Here is an 18,891-nt window from a genome sequence, read left to right as displayed (position 1 = left end):
ACAGCCACATGACTCACTGTCTGTAGGGGCGAACCATTTTTGTGAACAGGGTGGTGTACCTAATAAACGGGCCACTCAGTGTATAGGATATTATGTAGTCTCTGAAGGTTGCAAGTTCAAATCCCCGAGCTGACAAGGAACAAATCTGTCGTTCTGCCACTGAACAGGCAGTTAACCCACTGTTCCTAGGCCGTCATTGAAAAAAATGATTGGTTCTTAACAGACTTGCCTAGATAAAGGAAAAATGTAAATTAAATAAAACATATGGGCATTTATTATAGTATAAGGGTAATTAACAGTATAAGATATTACCGGAATTAGGGTTTAATTTATGACAGATTATCTTCGGACTATGTATTTCACCAGTGAATCTTTATTATTTGGGACATTAATGGTTGTTGATACAGAATGTGCAATCAAATAATTAATTATGGTTTTCAAACTTCATATTAGATTTACATTTCAGGATTACAATTACAAGTGTAGGCTCAAATCTGATTTGATAAAAAAGTAAGTACTGTAAATAGCTATGTTAAAAATATATTTCAAATTCATACAACAGTTCATACAAGTGCTTCCATACATACAGTATGTAGTGAGGAGACATTCATTGGCATGGTATTTACATGAACTCATTCAACACCCTTTAGCTACAACTGAAATAGCTATGTGAACTTTATGAAAGTGATATCCACAAGCTAAGCACTAAACATTGACCGTTTTTAGGTATTTTCTTAAAACTGCACTGTTGGGAATGGGCTCATAAGTAAGCATTTCACTGTAAGGTCTACACCTGTTGTATTCGGTGCTCGTGACAAATAAAATTAGATTTGATTGGATTATGATTTAATAATATTGGCCCTTACTTCATTTAAAGCAAGCAAGTGCACACTATTTGAATGCTTAACCTATAACTAAGTGTATTCATATTAGTTGGTATCCCAGTGACAGAAGAGTCCTTTCCCAAGATTCCATGGAACCATAGAGATGTTCCAGATATGGAATTTAATGAGTCCTCCTCTGGGAACCCAGGGATGGCAGGTAAATCCCATGACACCGTCACACCTGTTGGCCCCTCACTTGACCGATCTTGTCGTTGGCTGCACTTCCATGTGAGTGTGTGTATGTTTACTATATAGCCACCTTTGTTGCCAAAATACCCACCCCCCCATGCTAGGAGAAAGTCTGACTATAATTTCCCACCATTCCAGCATGCTCACAGTTCACCTGTCACAGTACGTCCAGCGGAGAGCTTAGCTCAGCTCACAGTGAGAGGAATGGTAACCTTAACAAAATATATTATTTTCTCCCTAAGCCATGGGTATACCGTCTGCTCTGTGGGTTGCTTTGACTGCAGGTTGCTTTGATCTATAGAGGGTTATGTCAAACACACACAGCAAATTGGCCAGTGTTGATTTTTCAGTGTAACTTTTCTTGTGTTTATTCAGGACATAAATTCACTCTGTAAGAGTGAAAGTAACACTCAGTTGGGTAAAATATCCCCAAGTGTTAGTGTTAATAAGCATAGTTATTGTTTTACACTGTGGAGAGTTAAACAGTCCCATCAAAAGCACGCCTATCATTATCATATTTCCCAGCATGCTCTACTGCAGGTTGATTTTTTAGGATTGCTTTTAATGTCTGTGTTTTTACATGTACATTGATTGATTAATCTTAAACTACACAAAGATAAATAACATACATTTTTCTAAACTAACCCAATCACTTAGTTAAATTTATTGCACCCGTTCCTAAAATTGTTGTTTCAGTTTAAATGGTTTAGGTAGTCTTATCAATTTTCAAAAGAAGAAGAACCCTGACAATCATTCTGAATGCAGGTTGCAAGTGAATAACAATTTTAACTATAGTATATCCCAACTCTGGCTGGATTTCAATAGGAATTACACATAACTTCGAGAGCCAGCATAATGCAATTTGCAGGCCTGGTTTGGCTTTCTTAACACCTCTGTGTTAGGAGGAAACTAGGTCATGATACATGTACTATCATAGAGTCATAGTTTTAGATACTCAGTAGGTGAAAGCTACAGGCCTTTTAAATTAAATTCAGTAAGCATGTCTCTATCGTTAACAAATACAGTCATGGGTGGTAACTTTACAATTCACTTGAAAAGAAAAGGCACTCTGGGAAATAAGCAAATTTGTCTAGTGTTACGTTTTACTCTGTAGGTGTTGCATAATAGTATAGTAGATAGTAGAGCTATGCAAACACCACAATCAAGTTCCTATGAACAGTTTAAGAGTTGAATGGGGAACACTGCAACAGAGTTCAATCTTTAACAGTTTCAAAAGTGTTATATTAACACCAGTTCAGTGGGACTCATATGTTCACTGAAAATAGTGTACATTTAACACTTTCAGAGTTAAATGTACACCATTGATTTTGCTGTGCAGGACTGTCCATTTATAGATAGGCAAATTGTTTGTATCGATCACCCAAATGTCACCTCTGGAGTCTGATAGGCTGGTCGCTTTAGAGCCAGCTCATTTTAAGAATCCAATGGAAAACAGCAAAATAGAGTCAACAGATTTGAATAAAATGGATGAACAAAAATGTCTTGAGGAGAGAGGTGTAACGTAAAGTCTGTGTTCACCACTGGGATTTCTTGTGTAGTCCATTACCCTGAAAAAAAGAGAGATGATATTGTTAAAAACTGTTTTGGGGCAATTCCATGGTAACGGAATTACGCTGGGACTCAGATTTGTCACTTTAAAATGTATGCCAAACTTAAACCATTGATTTCAAAAGCTTAACAAAACATACAACTCCATTCAGAAGGTCTACCTTCAACAAGGAAGTGTAAAATCTGAGTCTCACTGTAATTCTGTTATCGTGGAATTGCATGAGGCTAATGTCATAAATATGCGTAGTGTAATGATAGTCCTAATGCAATGTGCATGTGAAAAAAGATTGAATTGATAAAAGGACTGTCCATAACACCAGAGAGAAGTAAGAAACCCACAGGACAAATGAAGTGAAAGATAAGACAGGTCCAAAACAGGAACATCTCAATAAGAGAAAAAGACAAAAACAATATATTCCCTGGGAATGTAGAACTAAAAACCATCCAATGGGAATGTATAACTAAAAACCATCCGATAGGAATGTAGAACTAAAAACCATCCGATAGGAATGTAGAACTAAACACCATCCAATAAGCGTGTACAAGAGCAGGAAGAGAATACACATGCTCGTCAAGGTGAAACATAGACAAAGAGAGAATTCATCAGGAGGAACCCGTAGGTAGAACAAGTTGCTATGGATACAGGTATACGACAGAGTTGAGAGGATTGCTTGTGCTGTGTGCAGACAGAGGCTAGAGAAAGGTGAGGAGAATGTGTCTGAGTACAGCAGGTGTTCGTCTCAAATCGCACCCTATTCCCTATTTAGTGCACTACTTTTGACCGGGCTCTGGTCAAAAGTAGTGTAATATAAAATGAATACTGTGCCATTTGGGACGCACTCAAGAGGACATGGGCTGTCTATCTCCACCTACACTGTGGCCCTGTTGTGTCTGTGTGTCTGCGGCCTTGTCGGTGCATACTGACAGGGTACTGCCCCCTCTGTGGGCCGGGGAGCTGTTGTTGATGGAGGCTCGGGGGATGCGAGACTCATAGGACATTTCCTGCTGCAGTCAGCGATACACATGGGCCACAACATGCACATCAGCATCCAGACAAAAGAGAAGGGAATAATATTTAAACAAATGGATATTAATATGGGTCCTCTTTCTTTTTAAGAGATAATTGAAAAACAAAAAACAACAATCTGAGGATGTGTGTGTGTGTGTGTGTGTGTGTGCACGCGAGCGCATATGGACAAACAACTGATGGCCAGTACTCACATTCCCCATTCCCTTGCTAATGATAGCTAGCTCTGTGGGCTGGTAGACAGAACTGCGGAGCTGACCACTGTAGCCACTGTATGGGGACACAACCTTCGGACCTGAAAGGTACAACAAGAAAACAGACAACATCTGAATAATATACGTAGGGACAATGAATACTTTCTTTATATAAATACATATTCAACCTCTAATCTCAATCAATCCAACTTAGTCAGATATTCAGCTCTGAAATGTTGTCCTTCTCTAGGTCAGGGTTATTCAACTCTTAACCTACAATGGCTGTTGGCTGCTGTTTTTTTGTTCTACGTGATAATCAATTGTGCCAACCTGATCCGTAGAGGAGCACAATGAAAAACTCAGTGGAACTAGCTTTGAAGTCCAGAGTTGAGTTTGAGGGCTCTAGTTATTCAGTGTTCCCAAGCAACCAGTCATGGTTTTAACCACCATGACAAGATCATAAACCACTGATTTAGGCTATAAGGGTGGAATTCAGACCCAAGTTATGTGCGCTTCAATGGAACTTAATTCCCGTTTTATGCAATTTTCTCTCTGTGCCTATTCTGACAATTTAAGCATGGGGAAATTCATGTGCCAGCCATGTATTCGTTTAGGGTGGAGATCACATAAATGGAGGAGTGGCAGATGTGTCACTACAGATGCACCATAATTAGACCTGGACTTCATTCCCTCATATTTCAACCACCCTTATGCACGAGGAAACCATGAATAAGGTCTAGCTAACTTTTCAGTTCCAAGTAGAAAAACAGACGCGAGATGTGAGGCATATCCGAGCAGAATGACAGTTGTGCCAAATTTAACCTTTGTGCACTCTAGAATATTTAATTATATTCCCCGACTTTTCCTGTTTCCTACAATTTCCTATTATGTTCAATGTTATAAGCCAATATCGGTAGCGACCGTAAGTAATAAGCACACATATTTAACTGCCAATTTAGTGTTAGTTCCTCTCAGTTGGTAGGCTTACCCTACATTTCATTACATTGTTTGATTTAGACCATTTGTATTAGTTTCCTCTGTAAACGCTGTCACGTCCATGTGGTTGTTGCTGAGGGTCGCTAGCAATAATGAATAATATTGAATTACAAGTTACAAGGGACATGTAGCCTATTTGAATCATTATGTAATGCAGACAAAATATGACCGTTTAAACCTGAAGCCTGGAGCACGGTTCGTGACGACTGGACCGTTGTTATCACAGTTCCATCATCAGTCAGGATTAAGGTTGATTTATATGACTATTGTTCAACCACTATTGTACACTTTTCTCCCCTTCCAATATTTCATGGATTGAACTGAATATGGCAACTTTCAGGATGATCTGTTATTTTTATGAAGTAGGTAGATTCATAAATACTCTCCTAACTCTAAATCAGCGTTTCCCCAACATGGGAGGGGTCGCCTTATCTGAGAATGGGGTCACTGGAGAAACAGGTTTATACTCAGACTCAGATGCAGCGAAGCTATCAAGCTCAATTTATAAGACGTCAGTATCGCTATCCTCCTTGTATATCTGTAATATTGACAATGAAACAAATACTAAGGGTGCAGTTTGGTTTTCAGTGGAAAACTAAAGCTGTCACGGTCATTAGGTTTATATTTGGACTCAGATACAGATTGAGTTTGATAGCTCAGCTGCAAGATGTAACTGTTCGTGTCGCTACGCTCCTTGTATGTTGTTATACTGTAATTGTCATAGCCACAAATCAAAAAATAAAACACTGACTATTGATTACATTACCATTTTTTCCCATTTTTTTTTCATGGTGAGGTCGCAATACTTTTCTGATTTTTGATCAACTAAAAGGAGATTAATATGCATATTTTGATGGCTTTCTTTATTGATCCCTGTTCTCTCAATATATTCTAGTGAGTATGTCGAGAAAATTAAAATTGATCATTAATCATTAACATTTATTTTTCAGGATTTCTTTACATCATGCATTACATTAATGTTTACATCATTGTCATAGCCTATGGTTCTTTAACAGTAATTTTAGATCTTGGTTAATCATTTAAGATGGTGATTGCATTTGATGAACATCAGCGTATCAAATGTTTTGTTGAGGTCTGAACGTTCTTCCAGTGATGCTGAAACAAACATAATTTCCTTATTCTGTCCAATGCCATCAGTTACAGTATGTAGGTTCAGGTACATCCCTCATTCCCAAATGAATGGAAAAGATAAGCACAGAATGAACCAGGGAATGACATAGCACTTATCTTTCCATTTAGCATTGAGGAATATACATGGACCTACACAACAAGAATGAATGAGAATGAAAATGTACAGAACGTTCAGATGTTCTGATTCAGAGGGGTTGGGTTAAATGTGGAAGACACATCTCAGTTGAATTCATTCTGTTGTGCAACTGACTAGGTATCTATGGAGACGGCACAGTAACGCAAACACAAGCATTGATATTGGGACTGAATCAGAGCTGAGGAGTGTGTTGTGTCAACATTTATGTATGCATGGGACACTGGTTAGGTCACTGTTCTATTCTAGACATGTACTAACGTTTGAGTAATTACAAACTCCCATTGAATCACCTGGTGGATCGGTGGTAATGGAACGCGTGTGTGGGAGAGGCGACTCGGTAGCTTAACTTTTAAATAAGTCCTCTGGCTAAACATAGACAGTGACTGACTATTTAATGTTTTCATAGCTCTCTCTCATCATCCTTCGTTCTCAGTCTCGACCAGAAAATGTTCATTTGTTTTAAAACAAACATTCCCTTTGACTATTTAATATAGTCGCCAAATATGGAAGGGTTATTTTTCTCCCAACATTCTCCGTTCTCTTCTCATTATTAGTTTGATGGGCTAGGCCAAATGTTATTTAGTTTAATTTATTCAAACATGATATTCCAGTCAGTAAAAATGGTGTCCCTCTATCTTCTAATATTGTCTTGATAGGGCGTGGTGCCAGCTGATCTCTCAGCAGACCAGGACATACAGTAAGCTAATCTCTGTCAGGACAGAGCTACTAACTCAAAAGGCGCCATCCGCCATCCACATTACCATGTGCTATTATCCCTCCCACTTTAACCTAAGCCATAGTATGCGTCCCAAAGGGCACCCTATTCCCTATATAGTGCACTACGTTTGACCAGAGACCTATGTGCCCTGGTCAAAAGAAGTGCATGCATTACATAGGAAACAGGGTGCCATTTGGAACGCAAACCTTGTGGTGATGAGATGAGGCTAGGGCATGTTGGGGGCAGGTAGAGCAGCATCAAAGAGATAGAGTGGGAGGAGGAGGGACACAGTGTCCTGTCTGGCCCGGCTGCATCCTACTAGATCAGATACGGGTCACCAACAGGATTAAAACCATCAGCATATCAAATTCTGAAGAGTTTGGAGAACGTAAACTGGGTGTGAAATTCATTACCGTTTCGATGTCATTTATTGTTACTTCTTCACTGACAGTGTGTGAAGATCACTCCATGCAGACAACAACGTTCCCTTATTCATGTGTCGGACTGGACTGATGCAAGCTTCAGTGGCCCTCTTAATGAACCTCCCCCTCTAATGTTTGCTAGGTGTGTTAGAATCATCCACTGTATGTGATTTGCCAGCAAGAGGACAAAACATCCTGTTGTCTAGTGAGGTGTACTAATTAGTGAAGCCAGGTAATTAGTGGGTCAACAAGTGTCAGTGTGTGTTTGTGAATGTGTGTGTTTGCGCGCACCTGTGTGTGCATGCATGAATGTATGTCTACATACCTGAGTTTTCATCCATAGAGAAAGCCTTGTTCTCCATAAACATATTCTGGGCTCCTTGGTCCTTCAGGATGGTCTCGTAGCCCACCCCTCTACTGGGGTGCAGGTCCTCTCTGAACCCCGGTGCCCCCCCGTCCTCCTGAGTCAGAGAGCAGATCTCTGGGATGGTGTAGAGGACCAGGAACACCCAGGCGTTGCTGACCAGGGCGATGGCCAGGGTAGGGTCATCCCAGCTGGGTCCACCGGTCCTCAGGTTCCCCCAGACGTACATGGTGATCCAGGCCACCCAGATGAACACAGAGAGGAGACCCGTGACGAGGAGTATTGCTCCCTCCTGGCGTCTCTGCTTGTGTTTCCCGCACAGGGAGGGTAAGGATGCCACTACGACAGCTAGGAGAAGATTCAGTACGTAGATCAGCGCCATTACAAAGTCCTGGTTGGCGATGTTACAGGGCACGTCGGCGGCCGTGCCTAGTGCTGTCCCAGTAACGTTGAGCGGTGACAGTGGGTAGCGAACAATGGTAATGATCAGCCACTCTGTGTTGATGACCACCTCCACCAGCCAGAGCCCCAGGGCTCCCAGACACAGAACCCAGGCCCGGGGCCCCTGATCCCCCCTGCGGGCCAGGAGGTTCAGCCTCACACACTGCATGAGAAGACACGTGAAGCACCCAGCGAACAGCACCCCGAAGAGGAAGCGCCGCGAGGCACAGGTGGCAAAGTCCTTCCCTACGATGAAGGAGAAAGTGAGGCAGAAGAGGCCCAGGGTACAGATCAGGAAGCAGGCATGGAGCCCCACGGAGCTCCTCTTGCTCTTGTCTGTGATGAATGGTAGGCTGGCCAGGAGGACGATGAGGAGGATGATGGAACCCACCACGCCAGCCGCCGCGAATGACTCCAGTACGATGCCCCATACGGCACTGAGGTCACACAGGCTATAGTACAGGGAGCCTACATTGGAGCCACATCCCCCTGGGGCCACGCTGGTGGCCATAGAGAAGGGGAGAGAGCAGAAAGTGACAGCGGTCGGGAGCAGAAGGAGATGAAGCCTCTTGAGTGTCTGATCCATGGAATTCAGCAGAACCTGTTCACACAGAAAGAGAAGAGGGAGAAAGTGAGAAACTAGTGACTTTGTCATCTCTTCAAAAGAGTCACTCTCGATACACCCAACCAGCTAAGTCAGGAGCAAACAAATAAAACATACTGTAATCAGGATGTAGTGGTGTTTACCCACATCACACAAGCAACTGATGGAGAGATTCTGTTTCTGTTCAAAATCGCTAGATTTCAGTGTTTTCTGAGAAATCCTCAGGAGGTAAGAATAAGCCAGCAACACGAAAACACAAGTGGAGGTATTGCTGAAGCTGGCATTGATCCCTTCTAAGAATCATTGAGTCAAATCATTGAGATAAATTAGGGTTAAGTGCCTTGCTCAAGGTACACATAAACATATTTTTCACCTAGGAGAAACCAGTGAACTTTTGCTTAATGGCCCAACACTCTTAACCACTAGGCTACCTGCCACCCCAGTGATAGGAATGTCAGTTGAGAAACTCTTGTTGAGTCACACTCATTGGATAGCATAGTACAGGAAACACACTCACATATTGTATGTGCTGCTCGAACTATAAGTTGAACTTGAGATGAGGTGCCATGAGCCTTTCGAGGTTTTCTATTTTTATACCAAGACTTCTCCTCGTGAAGAGTTTGTCAAACCCATCTAAACAACTGCCAAATGGTTTTATTAAGCATCCCTACAGTAGTCTCAGACGTCTTTTAGTGCTGTGCCATGCTGTTTGTCTCTGTCAGATTACGTAATACTGAGTTGACGACAGCAATCTTATAACCAAATAGATGGAGTTGTTGTGGTGGCGGATGCTGTTTAGTCTCCTGCCATGGAGCCAGTGCTTAGCCATAAGATAAATTCTTTCCAGGTGCATTAATTCAATAACCCTCATCTAATAACCTTTTCTGTCTGCAATTCTGCCAATAATGTAACAAAGCTAATGTTGGGGACTAGGGAGTAAGTACCACAACATCCGTCAATTGTTTGTGGAGGGAAGTGAAAGACAATTGTTTTGAACCTCTTGATCTCACACATACAAACACGTGCACAGGCTAGTGCCACACACACTCACTCTCTCTCACACACATACACACTCACTCTCTCTCACACACATACACACTCACAACTCACACACACTCACTCTCTCTCACACACATACACACACACTCTTACTCACACTCTCACACACACTCACATGCACTCTCACTGTCTCACTCATACTCTCACTTACACAAACTCGCACTCTCCCTCTGTTTCACTCTCACACACACAAACATGGTCTCTGTTCCCAACCTTAAAACCAAGAAAAAGCATGGATATGTTAACCATTCCGCTTCTGCCATTAACTCTTTCAATCACCAACTGAGGTCATTCAACCTTAAACTGAATACCATGAAGAATGTTTAATTTTTATTATTTTTTTGCCATGTATCAGTTTCACTCATTGGTTGATACTGGTACTCCCTCTATTTAGCTCCACATTGATCTGGTACTGGTACTCCCTCTATTTAGCTCCACATTGATCTGGTACTGGTACTCCCTCTATTTAGCTCCACATTGATCTGGTACTGGTACTCCCTCTATTTAGCTCCACATTGATCTGGTACTGGTACTCCCTCTATATAGCTCCACATTGATCTGGTACTGGTACTCCCTCTATATAGCTCCACATTGATCTGGTACTGGTACTCCCTCTATATAGCTCCACATTGATCTGGTACTGGTACTCCCTCTATTTAGCTCCACATTGATCTGGTACTGGTACTCCCTCTATTTAGCTCCACATTGATCTGGTACTGGTACTCCCTATATAGCTCCACATTGATCTGGTACTGGTACTCCCTCTATATAGCTCCACATTGATCTGGTACTGGTACTCCTCTATATAGCTCCACATTGATCTGGTACTGGTACTCCCTCTATATAGCTCCACATTGATCTGGTACTGGTACTCCTCTATATAGCTCCACATTGATCTGGTACTGGTACTCCCTCTATATAGCTCCACATTGATCTGGTACTGGTACTCCCTCTATATAGCTCCACATTGATCTGGTACTGGTACTCCCTCTATTTAGCTCCACATTGATCTGGTACTGGTACTCCCTCTATTTAGCTCCACATTGATCTGGTACTGGTACTCCCTCTATATAGCTCCACATTGATCTGGTACTGGTACTCCCTCTATATAGCTCCACATTGATCTGGTACTGGTACTCCCTCTATATAGCTCCACATTGATCTGGTACTGGTACTCCCTCTATTTAGCTCCACATTGATCTGGTACTGGTACTCCCTCTATATAGCTCCACATTGATCTGGTACTGGTACTCCCTCTATATAGCTCCACATTGATCTGGTACTGGTACTCCCTCTATATAGCTCCATTCTTTTATTTTATTTGTATTATTAAACTCTGCCTCGTTGGGAAGGGCTCATCAGCAAATATTTCACGGTAAAGTCAACACCAGTTATATTCGGCGCATGTGATTTGATTTGAAATATTGTTTTTCCTTTTACAGGTATTATTCTCAATCCATCGCCAATACGAATCTCAAAACTTGACAGGCAGCAGCTCTGACATATCACTCCAGAATATCACTCTTTCAAACCAATGAAATTACAGAGAAGGCAGGAATATAATGTTGCAGAGAAAAGGGCTCAGGTGTGTACTGTGAGTGCAACAAAAGCGACAGTCAATGCTGTGTTCATCTGAAAATGTATTGATTACAGTTTTTAACAATCACTTTGGCACTAATTTCAGAACCTTGTGGTCATTTTTCAAAACTCTAGACACAAAACTCAAAACGGTCATCACTTGTAGTCTGTCCAATGTTCAAAACATTGCATTGTGCATTCATATCTTTAAAGAAACCTTGCACTTGCAGAATCATTGTTTCAAATAACTAATTTATCATGAAATACCATCGGAACATTCATTTAGATCACCCACACACAAGATACCGATAGTTTCACTGTGTAGTTGTTCGTCCAATCATTAAATATTGTAGTACAAAATATGTGATACATGTTTCATTATGCTACTACACGTAGATACATCACCATAAAAGGACTAGTAGAGAGAATACTACAGACACAGTGGAATCATTAAACAAAATATGAAATTTATTGATGAAATACAATAAAATCACAACATAGGTTTCTTTGAATCAAAGCAAAAATAATTAGCTACAAAAAAAGAAAAAACAGTTAAAGGTCAACTGCAGTGTTCCTCACCTGGCTTACTGTAAAACATCACTGCCATGTTCCTCACCTGACTTACTGTAAAACATCACCTGCAGTGTTCCTCACCTGGCTTACTGTAAAACATCACCTGCAGTGTTCCTCACCTGGCTTACTGAAAAACATCACTGCAGTGTTCCTCACCTGGCTTACTGTAAAACATCACTGCAGTGTTCCTCACCTGGCTTACTGAAAAACATCACTGCAGTGTTCCTCACCTGGCTTACTGTAAAACATCACTGCAGTGTTCCTCACCTGTCTTACTGTAAAACATCACTGCAGTGTTCCTCACCTGGCTTACTGAAAAACATCACTGCAGTGTTCCTCACCTGGCTTACTGTAAAACATCACTGCAGTGTTCCTCACCTGGCTTACTGAAAAACATCACTGCAGTGTTCCTCACCTGGCTTACTGTAAAACATCACTGCAGTGTTCCTCACCTGTCTTACTGTAAAACATCACTGCAGTGTTCCTCACCTGGCTTACTGTAAAACATCACTGCAGTGTTCCTCACCTGTCTTACTGTAAAACATCACTGCAGTGTTCCTCACCTGGCTTACTGTAAAACATCACTGCAGTGTTCCTCACCTGGCTTACTGTAAAACATCACTGCAGTGTTCCTTACCTGGCTTACTGTAAAACATCACTGCTGTGTTCCTCACGTGGCTTACTGTAAAACATCACTGCAGTGTTCCTCACCTGGCTTACTGTAAAACATCACTGCAGTGTTCCTCACCTGGCTTACTGTAAAACATCACTGCAGTGTTCCTCACCTGGCTTACTGTAAAACATCACTGCAGTGTTCCTCACCTGGCTTACTGTAAAACATCACTGCAGTGTTCCTCACCTGGCTTACTGTAAAACATCCCTGCAGTGTTCCTCACCTGGCTTACGGTAAAAAGCTAAACAAAAGATTGATTACTGTACTTCTATATTTCCATCAACCCTGTCTTGTGGATTTGGCCACAGTTTCTCATCCACATCACAATGGATGTTTTCATTAGGCAAACATCTTAGGAAGAATCTTCGGGCGAATCCAGGCCTGACACTGGTCTGCCGTGATGTCATTGCATGCGTCATCCATGGCCTGGAAAAGGGTGACTTGTTCGTGAGGGCGCCTATCATATACCGTCCACCTACATGTGGAGAAAAATTCCTCAATCGGTTTAAGGAAAGGAGAGTATGGGGGTAAGTACAGGGTGGTAAATTGTGGTTGGGCCTGAAACCATGTTTGCACCATTTGAGCATGGTGGAACCTGACATTATCCCACACAATGACATACAGTGAGGGAAAAAAGTATTTGATCCCCTGCTGATTTTGTACGTTTGCCCACTGACAAAGAAATTATCTGTCTATAATTTTAATGGTAGGTTAATTTGAACAGTGAGAGACAGAATAACAACAACAAAATCCAGAAAGACACATGTCAAAAATGTTATAAAAATTAATTTGCATTTTAATGAGGGAAATAAGTATTTGACCCCTCTGCAAAACATGACTTAGTACTTGGTGGCAAAACCCTTGTTGGCAATCACAGAGGTCAGACGTTTCTTGTAGTTGGCCACCAGGTTTGCACACATCTCAGGAGGGATTTTGTCCCACTCCTCTTTGCAGATCTTCTCCAAGTCATTAAGGTTTCGAGGCTGACATTTGGCATCTCGAACCTTCAGCTCCCTCCACAGATTTTCTATGGGATTAAGGTCTGGAGACTGGCTAGGCCACTCCAGGACCTTAATGTGCTTCTTCTTGAGCCACTTCTTTGTTGCCTTGGCCGTGTGTTTTGGCTCATTGTCATGCTGGAATACCCATCCACAACCTATTTTCAATGCCCTGGCTGAGGGAGGTTCTCACCCAAGATTTGACGGTACATGGCCCCATCCATCATCCATTTGATGTGGTGAAGTTGTCCTGTCCCCTTAGCAGAAAAACACCCCCAAAGCATAATGTGTCCACCTCCATGTTTGATGGTGGGGATGGTGTTCTTGGGGTCATAGGCAGTATTCCTCCTCCTCCAAACACGGTGAGTTGAGTTGATGCCAAAGAGCTCCATTTTGGTCTCATCTGACCACAACACTTTCACCCAGTTGTCCTCTGAATCATTCAGATTTTCATTGGCAAACTTCAGATGATGATGTATATGTGCTTTCTTATGGGCGCTGCAGGATTTCAGTCCTTCACGGCGTAGTGTGTTACCAATTGTTTTCTTGGTGACTATGGTCCCAGCTGCCTTGAGATCATTGACAAGATCCTCCCGTGTAGTTCTGGGCTGATTCCTCACCGTTCTCATGATCATTGCAACTCCAAGAGGTGAGATCTTGCATGGAGCCCCAGGCCGAGGGAGATTGACAGGTCTTTTGTGTTTCTTCCATTTGCGAATAATCGCACCAACTGTTGTCACCTTCTCACCAAGCTGCTTGGCGATGGTCTTGTAGCCAATTCCAGCCTTGTGTAGGTCTACAATCTTGTCCCTGACATCCTTGGAGAGCTCTTTGGTCTTGGCCATGGTGGAGAGTTTGGAATCTGATTGATTGATTGCTTTTGTGGACAAGTGTCTTTTATACAGGTAACAAGCTGAGATTAGGAGCACTCCCTTTAAGAGTGTGCTCCTAATCTCAGCTCATTACCAGTATAAAAGACACCTGGGAGCCAGAAATCTTTCTGATTGAGAGGGGGTCAAATACTTATTTCCCTCATTAAAATGCAAATCTATTTACACTTTTTTACAATCACTTTGGCACTAATTTTGGAACCTTGATGTAATTTTTCAAAACTCTAACACTTTTTCCAATTGCTTGGATAAAATATACATAAAGCTAATATCATTTGTTCATTGAACTAAAATCACCTGTTCAAAATGACACATCAAAGTATTACCATTTCAAAATGCAATCCACGCATTACATCTGAGATGACTGTCTATTCATTTCATTACAATGATCTAACTATCAATTGATACAACTGCTCAAAATGATAAGTAACTGTTGCATTAATCTTAATGCATAGTTTTATGGAAACTGACAAACAATATTCCATGTTTAGATCATGAAAGTTTCAGGATAACGAGATCCATTGACACCAATTACCATGGAACATTAACCAATTGGACTATATTATCTATTATCTATGGGGATGTAATATTTAATCCTCATTCTTTATCAGACACTGTTTCTATGGTCCCATGTACCACTTTTCCAGACCATGTTTTCAGATTTGACATTATTGTACACTCACTAGCCATTTTATTAGGTACACCTATTGAGTACTGGGTAGGACCCCCTTTTGCCTCCACAACAGCCTGAATTATTCACGGTGTTGTACGTTAAGAGATGCCCTTCTGCACACCACTGTTTTAAACAGCTGTTATTTGAGCACTTGTGGCCTTTCTGTTAGCTTGAATGAGTCTGGACATTCTCCTCTGTGTTTTTGCCCATAGAAATGCCGCTCACTGAATGTGTTTTGTTTATAGCACCATTCTCTGTAAACTCTAGAGATTGTAGTGCGTAAAAATCCCAGGAGGGCAGCTGTTTCTGAGATGCTGGAATCACCATGTGTGGCATCAACAATCAGACCACGGTCAAACTGGCTTAGATTACTCATCTTGCCTGTTCTAATGTTTGGTCGAACAACATCTAAAGCTCTCTACTCGATATACTCTATGTATTGAGTTGCAGGCAGCCACATGATTCGCTGTTCGAATGTAACTTTCTTTGATGAGCTAAATCAGGTCTGTAGAGCTGATGGCATCAAATTATCATTTTGATCATTGGTTGTGAGTTTTGTGACTAGAGTTTTGAAAAATGACATCAAGGTTCCTGAAATTAGTGCCAAAGTGATTTTAAAAAACTGTAATATGTAAGTGTATATAAGCAGTGGTTCCTGGGGAACCAAAGGGGTGCATATTTTTTGTTTCTACCCACATGTACATACTCTATTACCCCAATTACCTAGCACACCTGCACGTTGACTCAGTACTGGTACTTCTTGTATATAGCCTCAATATTGTTTTTATTGTCTTACGATTTCCTTTAATTTAATTGAGGAAATATTTGTCTTACATTTTAACTCTGCACTGTTGGGAATGTGCTCGTAAGTAAGCATTTCACTGTAAAGTCTACACCTGGTGTATTCGGCGTGCGATCAATACACATTTTATTTTATTTGATTTCAAGGATAAACTCGTCATCGGGCTTTGATGATTTGAATCAGGTGTGGTAGTTGTTTTGTAAAAATGGATACCCTCAGGATTAAGAAACACTGGGCTATATAGTGTTAATATGTCATATTTTGGACACAAAAAATGAATTTAACCTTTATATAACATGACGTACATAACATAACGTACGTCATGTTTGCTTCACCAAAGTTTGAATCGCAAAATCTTTGCTTCAACAAAGTTTGAATCGCAAAATCTCTTCACAACAGATACATGAAGCTCAACTATAGGCTTTTAACTAACTGTTAAATATGTTTTGGAACAATTTACAAAAACCCACGAAAGTTGTATAGTCTCTACTGGCTTTTGAGTGTCGCTATTAGACCGTGCGTATTGATTGTGTTACTAAACACTTACTGTACCTTCATCTCTTCACAAATTAAATGAATCTGTTGAGGACCTTACCTTCAGATGTCTGACTGTTGTAAATTTTTGTTGTTCTTGGTGGTCCTTGATATTGTCGCTACTTGCAATTCACCTGTTCCAACCCACACTGACAAAAAGAAACGCGCTCTACATTGTCCCCAGGTAGCCTACATCCAGTGGGATAAAAGTTGATAGCTCTTTGAAAATGTTGCCTATATTCCGTTTCTAGTGGTTTTGAATTACCCTGCAATCTCTGCTTTTGGTCAATTCTGAAATATTTAAGTCGGGGTTGGATCTCACAATACTAGGCTTCTAGAGCTGTTCATGCAGATTGTATAGTGTATAGCGATTGGATAGTGACTGCCTACTCTCTCTCTCTCTCTCTCTTTCTCTCTTTCTCTCTCTCAAACACACAAACACCATTTTGATTAATACCAACAGGGATGAGTGTCACTGTAAATAGAATAATACAAGGAACTTTTTGTCTTGTTAACTCTACAAAGATAACAAATACAATGTATTACTTCTAAGGGAAGGGGAATGTGTGAACCACTTTCTAATTGACACTTTACAAAGATGTCTGATTCGAATAAGTCAAGCTTGCACATAAATTACTGCACTGCCAGGAAAAGTATTTGCAAAGTCTATTTTCAAGGTCTTTGCGTTCCATGTACAAGTTGCTGCATTTGACCGTGGTGACCTCGAAGGTATTCAAAGTGTCTTTTCCCCGCTCCATGGATTGAACATTTATATGCAATTGGGTCATCAAGACTAGAAGTAGACCATTGTAAATAAATTAGGCTATCTATTCGCGCCTCTCCACAGAACATTTATAGCCTATGATGAAATAGAGACTCCCAATGTGTCAATAGCCTAGTTTGCACACACAGAATATCTTTCTTAATAAGATCTAAAAAAAAGTAGGTATGAGGAGACACCTGGTGGTAGGGCAGTGGTTACAGGGCAGTGGTTACTGGGCAGTGGTTACTGGGCAGTGGTTACAGGGCAGTGGTTACAGGGCAGTGGTTACTGGGCAGTGGTTACTGGGCAGTGGTTACAGGGCAGTGGTTACTGGGCAGTGGTTACAGGGCAGTGGTTACTGGGCAGTGGTTACTGGGCAGTGGTTACAGGGCAGTGGTTACAGGGCAGTGGTTACTGGGCAGTGGTTACAGGGCAGTGTTTACAGGGCAGTGTTTACAGGGCAGTGGTTACAGGGCAGTGGTTACTGGGCAGTGGTTACAGGGCAGTGGTTACAGGGCAGTGTTTACAGGGCAGTGGTTACAGGGCAGTGTTTACAGGGCAGTGGTTACAGGGCAGTGGTTACTGGGCAGTGGTTACTGGGCAGTGGTTACAGGGCAGTGTTTACAGGGCAGTGTTTACAGGGCAGTGTTTACAGGGCAGTGGTTACTGGGCAGTGTTTACAGGGCAGTGTTTACAGGGCAGTGTTTACAGGGCAGTGGTTACAGGGCAGTGGTTACAGGGCAGTGGTTACAGGGCAGTGTTTACAGGGCAGTGTTTACAGGGCAGTGGTTACAGGGCAGTGGTTACTGGGCAGTGTTTACAGGGCAGTGGTTACAGGGCAGTGTTTACAGGGCAGTGGTTACAGGGCAGTGGTTACAGGGCAGTGGTTACAGGGCAGTTTTTACAGGGCAGTGGTTACTGGGCAGTGTTTACAGGGCAGTGGTTACTCAGCAGTGTTTACAGGGCAGTGGTTACAGGGCAGTGTTTACAGGGCAGTGGTTACAGGGCAGTGGTTACTGGGCAGTGGTTACAGGACAGTGGTTACTGGGCAGTGGTTACAGGGCAGTGTTTACAGGGCAGTGGTTACTGGGCAGTGGTTACTGGGCAGTGGTTACAGGACAGTGGTTACTGGGCAGTGGTTACTGGGCAGTGGTTACAGGGCAGTTTTTACAGGGCAGTGGTTATTGGGCAGTGTTTACAGGGCAGTGGTTACTGGGCAGTGTTTACAGGGCAGTGGTTACAGGGCAGTGTTTACAGGGCAGTGGTTACTGGGCAGTGTTTACAGGGCAGTGGTTACTGGGCAGTGGTTACTGGGCAGTGGTTACTAGACTAGTAGGCCTAGTCCAACTGTTAATTATTTTGACATCAAAGCCACAAGGTGGCGGCCCACTCCATGAACTAGAATATGTCACAAATGGCTATTTGAAATGCAGTCCCTTTGCTTTTGATTGTGATAATACCATTGTTTTCATCTTCCTTCTAAACAGTCAGTTGTCAACTTTATTATTGGCATTAGATTGTGAGAAAAACACTTATTCCACCCTCCTGTGTAAAAAAAAGCATGTTTGTTAGACAGTGTTGTTGCCTGGTTGATACCTTCTCTCTGGTCTCTGTAAGCTGCCCACCAATTCCCGCCACACCACAATGACACA

General features: G+C 41.9%; 1 protein-coding gene across 3 annotated transcripts; it reads right to left on the bottom strand.

The window, feature by feature from the left end:
• Positions 1-357: 357 nt before the first annotated feature.
• Positions 358-16,859, bottom strand: gprc5c (G protein-coupled receptor, class C, group 5, member C). Of its 3 annotated transcripts, none has more exons than XM_029640102.2 (5): positions 16,538-16,859; positions 7,613-8,693; positions 3,864-3,964; positions 3,568-3,647; positions 358-2,641 (listed from the first exon to the last, which is right to left on the bottom strand). In XM_029640102.2, exons 2-5 carry the CDS (start codon positions 8,676-8,678, stop codon positions 2,503-2,505), a joined length of 1,386 nt encoding a protein of 461 aa, XP_029495962.1. In that variant the 5' UTR covers positions 8,679-8,693; positions 16,538-16,859; the 3' UTR covers positions 358-2,502. The 3 variants fall into 3 exon arrangements, with proteins under 3 accessions (XP_029495962.1, XP_029495963.1, XP_029495964.1); XM_029640103.2 differs by having other exon boundaries at positions 2,525-2,641; positions 3,516-3,647; positions 16,538-16,857; XM_029640104.2 differs by lacking the exon at positions 3,568-3,647 and having other exon boundaries at positions 2,525-2,641.
• Between the last annotated feature and the right edge of the window lie 2,032 nt (positions 16,860-18,891).

This window comes from Oncorhynchus nerka, linkage group LG28 (genome assembly GCF_034236695.1).
Source record: "Oncorhynchus nerka isolate Pitt River linkage group LG28, Oner_Uvic_2.0, whole genome shotgun sequence".
NCBI classification, from domain to species: domain Eukaryota; kingdom Metazoa; phylum Chordata; class Actinopteri; order Salmoniformes; family Salmonidae; genus Oncorhynchus; species Oncorhynchus nerka.
The sequence above is the reverse complement of the archived record's forward strand: the minus strand, read 5'-3'. Positions and strand labels throughout refer to the sequence as shown.